Consider the following 7,259-nt stretch of genomic DNA (forward strand, 5'->3'; position numbering starts at 1 on the left):
AATAAATAAAAAAGCATACATCACAACACAACGTAAATAAAAAAATAAAAAAGCATACATCACAACACAACAAAGTAAATAAAAAATTTAAAAAAAGCATACATCACAACACAACAAAGTAAATAAATAAAAAAAGCATACATCACAACACAAAGTAAATAAATAAATAAAAAAAGCATGCATCACAACACAACAAAGTAAATAAATAAAAAAAGCATACATCACAACACAAAGTAAATAAATAAAAAAAGCGTACATCACAACACAACAAAGTAAATAAATAAATAAATAAAAAAGCATACGTCACAACACAACAAAGTAAATAAATAAATAAATAAAAAAAGCATCCATCACAACACAACAAAGTAAATAAATAAATAAATAAAAAAAGCATACATCACAACACAACAAAGTAAATAAATAAATAAATAAAAAAAGCATAAATAACAACACAACAAAGTAAATAAATAAATAAATAAAAAATCACAACACAACAAAGTAAATAAATAAATAAATAAAAAAGCATACATCACAACACAACAAAGTAAATAAATAAATAAATAAAAAAGCATACATCACAACACAACAAAGTAAATAAATAAATAAATAAATAAAGCATACATCACAACACAACAAAGTAAATAAATAAAAAAAGCATACATCCCAACACAACAAGGTAAATAAATAAAAAAAGCATACATCCCAACACAACAAAGTAAATAAATAAATAAATAAAAAAAGCATACATCACAACACAACAAAGTAAATAAATTAATTAAAAAAGCATACATCACAACACAACAAAGTAAATAAATAAATAAAAAATCAGATGAAAAACAAATATTACAAAATAATAAAAAAAATTAAAAAACAGGAGGCTCTAATATAAAGTATTCCAAAGTTTAGACCCCTCTTTGGTTTAGTCTAGACGTTGTGATCTTTAATAGTTTTGACTAGCAGATCTCAGCTTTCTTCCAGACTGATATTCAGGCAGAAGGAGGATTTTAAAATCAATTCTGTAACGTAGAAAACTAAGATGTGGGTGATATGTTCCCGTTTTTTTTATACCCATAAAAAGTCTACCTGCTGCATTTGAAACTGTTTGCAGTCGAGAAACGGAAGATTGATTAATAAAGCGAGTTACAATAATCCAGTCTTGAGGAGATCAGAGCATGCATCGCCATTTAAGACTTCTGAGAGTCATACAGGATTTCTTCTGGGTTTAATTACGGAAGTAAAAAAAGTTGTATTGAGCAATGTAATGTGCTTATCCAACATTATTGAGCTTGATGGGCAAAAGAGGAAGAGAATAGAAAGCTATGATAGCCTATGAAACCGTTTATAACTCATGCCGGATATTTTGTTGAAACATGTTTGAGCCAGTCGTCTCAAGAGCTTAACGGATTATGACATTTGCCTTTTGATGAACGCTCATCAGAGTTCTGTCGGGATGTTTTCGAGAGGTAAAAGTTTGTGTCTTACGTTTTGTCTGATATTTCCATTTTTTAAAACATGTCTAGTATGCTATATATATATATATATCATCATGTAGCCTATTAAATACACCACGGTGTACTTTCAGTTTCAGTTTTCAATGCAAGCTATTTGTTTAAAAGCAAGTCATGCATAAATATCAATGTCCATGGCTTACAGGATTAAAACACATGTTATAATGGTGGCAGTAAAAGTAACTAAACTAATCGCATGAATGTTTGCTTAAAAAGGTGCTGGATTGGAGTAAACTCAACACCGTTAGATCCGTGCTCGCGTTCGTACTTAAAGTAGCACATGGTATAATAATAACCCACAATATATGCATATAAGCTTATTGTTATGTCATTATGCCATAAGGGTTATTATGCCACAAAATGTTTAGCACATAATTTGGCATTTTAAAAGTTGAATAATTTATATATAGCCTACCGTGCACTACTATATTTTACTAATGTTATAGATTAACAAATGTTTTAATTAAAGTTAGTTCATGTTAGCTAATGCATTAAGTAATGTTAACAAATGAGACCTTTTGAAATGTTACCTATTTTTAATGTGACAAAGTTAACTTATTCACGACACATACTGGCCATCAGCAACAAATGTATTCGAAAAACAACTTTGAGCACAATTAGATAACAAAAAAAGTTTGAATAACAACAAAGTATTTAATTATAACATAAATATGAATAACATAAAATACCAACAACATAAAACATGCACATCAACTTTTTTTTTTTCCTGGTTTGGTCCTCCATATTTGTGTCCCATATTTCATATTTCTCCCCTGCACATTTAAACTAAATGGTAAAACTTTACAATAAGGTTCATTAGTTAACAGTAATTAACTGTATTAGTTAACATGAACTAAGCATGAACAATACTTTTACAGCATTTAATAATGTTAATTTCAACATTTACTAATACATTATTAAAATCAAAAGCTGTATTTGTCAACATTAGTTAATGCACTGCGAACTAACATGAACAAACAATGATAATTGTATTTTCATTAACTTTAACAAAGATGAATAAATACGGTAACACATGTATTGTCCATTGTTAGTTCATGTAAGTTAATACATTATTAACTAATGTTACCAAATGACACCACAATGAGTGTAAAGTGTTACCAACTAAATCTATTACGGCTGTCGTGAATAAAGTGTTGATTGTGGCATTACATTTAGATCATATCGCATCATATTTATGTTTACGCATTTTAATAACCATGGAATTGAAACAAAATAATGAAATAATTAGTAACTCACAATGTTTGTATTAAACTGTGATCACGTTAAATATAAATTCAGTCGTATTGAAATATTTTACGACACGACACCCATATCTGGTACTTGTTTAAAAAGACGTGTTTATGAAGTGCTTAGTTAATAGATTGCACAAACATTAAGTTCCTTTTAGCCTTAAGCCCTGGAGTTTGCTGAATCACCTGAAGCGGTTTCTCATTCAGTCAAACGATCAAGAACACCGAGACCAAACTGTGCTGGATGAAGTGGACAGTCAACTACAAACCACTGAAACAAAAGATTACATTTTAAAAGTTAACTTCATTTTAAGGTGTCCTCGCTACAGTGTAGTTATACATTTAAGTACTGATTAATATTAATTTGGGCCCCACTTTATATTAAGAGGCCTTAACTACTATGTACTTACATCAAAAATTAAGTACAATGTACTTATTGTGTTCATATTGTATTGCAAAACACTTCTGCTGCTATTGAGGTGGGATACGGGTCAGGTTAGGGACAGGTTTGGTGGTATGGGTAGGTGTAAGGGTGGGTTAAGGTGTAAGGATGGGTCAACTGTGTAATTATACAAATGTAATTACATGCAGGTATTTTTAAAATACAAGTACAATGTAAAAACATGTATGTACACAATAAGTGCATTGCACCAAATTATTAATTTAAATGTAAGTACATAGTTGTTAAGGCCACTTAATATAAAGTGGGTCCTTAATTTGTACTATATGGTTAGGGTTGCATGCATGTAATTATGCATAATTAATTGTATTTATAATAGTGAGTACATGTAACGTGTAACAAGGACACCTTAAAATAAAGTGTTACCTTAACTTAACTTAACTTAGCTTAACTTAACTTAACTTAACTTAACTTAACTTAACTTAACTTAACTTAACTTAACTTAACTTAACTTAACTTAACTTAACTTAACTTAACTTAACTTAACTTAACTTAACTTAACTTAACTTAACTTAACTTAACTTAACTTAACTTAACTTAACCACTGAAACAAAAGATTACATTTTAAAAGTTAACTTTGGTTACACTTCATTTTAAGGTGTCCTCGCTACAGTGTAGTTATACATTTAAGTACTGATTAATATTCATTTGGGCCCCACTTTATATTAAGAGGCCTTAACTACTATGTACTTACATCAAAAATTAAGTACAATGTACTTATTGTGTTCATATTGTATTGCAAAACACTTCTGCTGCTATTGAGGTGGGATACGGGTCAGGTTAGGGACAGGTTTGGTGGTATGGGTAGGTTTAAGGGTGGGTTAAGGTGTAAGGATGGGTCAACTGTGTAATTATACAAATGTAATTACATGCAGGTATTTTTAAAATACAAGTACAATGTAAAAACATGTATGTACACAATAAGTGCATTGCACCAAATTATTAATTTAAATGTAAGTACATAGTTGTTAAGGCCACTTAATATAAAGTGGGTCCTTAATTTGTACTATATGGTTAGGGTTGCATGCATGTAATTATGCATAATTAATTGTATTTATAATAGTGAGTACATGTAACGTGTAACAAGGACACCTTAAAATAAAGTGTTACCTTAACTTAACTTAACTTAGCTTAACTTAACTTAACTTAACTTAACTTAACTTAACTTAACTTAACTTAACTTAACTTAAATGCAGCTGAGACCTGTGAATAATCTGCCCCTGTAGCTATAAGTGTGTTCAATGATAAAGTATTAACTTAAAGTCATCATGAAACGGAAGTTGTAGTCTTTTCTCCCCTATTGTGACGTATATCTGAGTGAAACGGCTTCTGGAACAAGAACAAATGTAAATTACTAATAAGATAAGAGAAGTTTCCTTTCGTATTGTCCATCGTGTATATCCTGTTAATACCTTCTTAAATAAATGTATGTTTTGCTTGCTGAATTGCAGCATTACTTTGGGACTATCTTTAACTCGTGTAACAAGAAGGCTTTAAAAAGTATTTTAATATTTTCCTTTGATGTCATCTCTCGTGATTAGTTATATACCCCTGTAGTTTTTTTTCTTGTTTTTTTGTTTATTTGTTCTACATTGTGACTGCTTTTATCTTTGTCTATATAATGTTCTTAATAACAAAACAAAAAACAAGAACAAATGCACTTATCTCAGTTAGCAGATGATACAGTGCTGTTCTTGAAAGATCACCATCGGGTCTCAGCTGTTAGCAGCTTAAAGTAGCAGATGCCTCCTTTGTTTATCATTGTCCATTAAAGAAGTATTGCTGAGATCCCAGTGAGGGAATCAGTGACAAAAGGTCAAAAATCTAGGTGCGAGTTAAATTCTGAAGACAGAATTCAGAAGACCAAGGCAAAGTTGAATCACTGCCTTTTGAGGGATATTTGTCCCTAAAAGAAAGAGTAAAGCTGCGGGTCTGTCATTAGCAGATGATACAGTGCTGTTCTTGAAAGATCACCATCGGGTCTCAGCTGTTAGCAGCTTAAAGTAGCAGATGCCTCCTTTGTTTATCATTGTCCATTAAAGACGTATTGCATATAACGAGATCCCAGTGAGGGAATCAGTGACAAAAGGTCAAAAATCTAGGTGCGAGTTAAATTCTGAAGACAGAATTCAGAAGACCAAGGCAAAGTTGAATCACTGCCTTTTGAGGGATATTTGTCCCTAAAAGAAAGAGTAAAGCTGCGGGTCTGTCAAGATTAGTTCATGCTGCACTTCACTCAGTGTTTCTAAGCAGACGTGTAAAGCTAGTCTTTCCTTGGAGAAACAAAACACATTCTATCAGAACATCTACAATTATGAATACATATGTATAAGGTGGTTTGAATGTCTACATAACACTTTGAACATTAATTGGATTAGACATTTTATTCTAAACCCTAAACAATTATTATTATAATTATTATATAAATAACATTCTGTTCTGTTAATGCATTGTCTGCTGGTTTATGTAGCTTTTTTCAGTACACTACATTAAGCATGCCACTACTGTTAGACTTTGAATGTCAATGTGCAAATGAACACCTGGTCACTCTTGTGGGTTTGCTACTGTTACTATTAAAAACCATTGAAGGGTAAAAACATGGCAGGCAGACATTGGTATGATGAAAGCAACACAGCTACAATAAATAAAACTGATAATGGGTGTGTTAGACTTATAGGGTGCGAATAATCAAGCATTGACAATAAGCAGGTGTATTGGTGACAACATGGAGCCCCCAAATAAAATTCCGCTTAGGGCCCTGAGTATAGTTCACTGGAATATTGATAGGTTTATTATGGAAGGCCATCTGGACTAGCAAACAAAGAGAAGGAAGTAACTTTTAAAAATTTACACAGATACTACCCAGTAAATAATTTTCTTGTAAAAAAGAAAAAGGGATATTGGGTTGAACTGTTCCTTTTGAAATATAATGACTGAATTTTTATTTCATTTATTTTGGCATTAAGGCAATTCTGGAAAGATTTATCCAGATTTATAATTATTAATATTGACTCCACTTTTCTTTGTGCTTGGAGAATTTGGTTTTACTAATATTCCCGAAAATTAAAGACAATGATGCTACATTATAAATGTAATTTTCATTTTTGCTAAATCTCATATTCACATGTGCAAATTTTGTGAAATCCAACCTTTGTTTTTGGTTCTTGAAAAATAAATTAAGTTATATATCCAAACAATTTTTTATTCATATAATAAGAAAGCAGTTAAGACAATGTGTATCTGTATTATTGCAGTTCTGACAGTATAATGACTATGTCTGTTCTGTTCTTAAATTTTAATAAAAAAAATAATAAATGTAGGGCGGGACTTGATTTTGTCCATTGGGAACTGACTGGCAGTAAACACACCAGAGAAGAGAAAAGACGTTAGGACGTAAGGAGGGGAAGATTTTCTGTTGTACTTGTATTTTAAAAATAGATTGCAAAGCACATGAAAAAATTTTTTTTATAAATAAGAGCATGCAATTAGTCTGTCAATACAATGCATGTGAAAGTTGCATTCGTTATTATTCGTCATCACACTCTTATAGGAACAACCATCTGGAGGCAAAACAAGTCAAGTATACACTAGTGACGTTATTCCCTACTGCCAAAGGCCTAGGCTACATACCCCAAAATACTTGCCTGTTAGGGCCAGACTCCTGGGCCCGGGGTAGAGCTCAAGGCTTGGAATCAGGAATAGATTCCTTTAAGGGAATACGACCAAGAGCCTAGAATCATACTAGTCTTGGCCTGTCACACAGGGGCTACCGCACGTTTCTCTTTGTATGTGCTGAAGGAACTGTCTCAACAGACCCTTAGTAGCAACACCCTGTTAAGTAGGTATCCAGAGGATACATAGGAGGAGTGGTGCCCAAGGCGGAACCGGGGTTTTAAACCACTCAGAAAGAGCACGAAGTTGTTGTGCGTAGCTCTTACTGTACAGAATTTTAGAAAAGTGGGCAAAGCATAACGTGCACACTTACCGCTTATGTGGATTTTAGAAAAGTGAGCAAAGCATAACATGCACACTTACCAGCTA

The 7,259-nt window shown here is 31.9% G+C and overlaps 1 protein-coding gene across 1 annotated transcript in view; it reads left to right on the forward strand.

Moving 5' to 3' along the window:
- The first annotated feature begins 818 nt into the window (after positions 1 to 818).
- LOC107564397 (uncharacterized) overlaps positions 819 to 7,259 on the forward strand; it is a 10,797-nt gene continuing 4,356 nt past the window's right edge. The window contains exon 1 of the mRNA XM_016249481.1: positions 819 to 1,463. Coding sequence (XP_016104967.1) covers positions 1,424 to 1,463 — 40 coding nt within the window. The 5' untranslated portion in view covers positions 819 to 1,423. The remainder of the gene's footprint in view (positions 1,464 to 7,259) is intronic.

Source organism: Sinocyclocheilus grahami, unplaced genomic scaffold (assembly GCF_001515645.1).
Source record: "Sinocyclocheilus grahami isolate Dianchi unplaced genomic scaffold, SAMN03320097.WGS_v1.1 scaffold931.1, whole genome shotgun sequence".
Taxonomy (NCBI): Eukaryota; Metazoa; Chordata; class Actinopteri; order Cypriniformes; family Cyprinidae; genus Sinocyclocheilus; species Sinocyclocheilus grahami.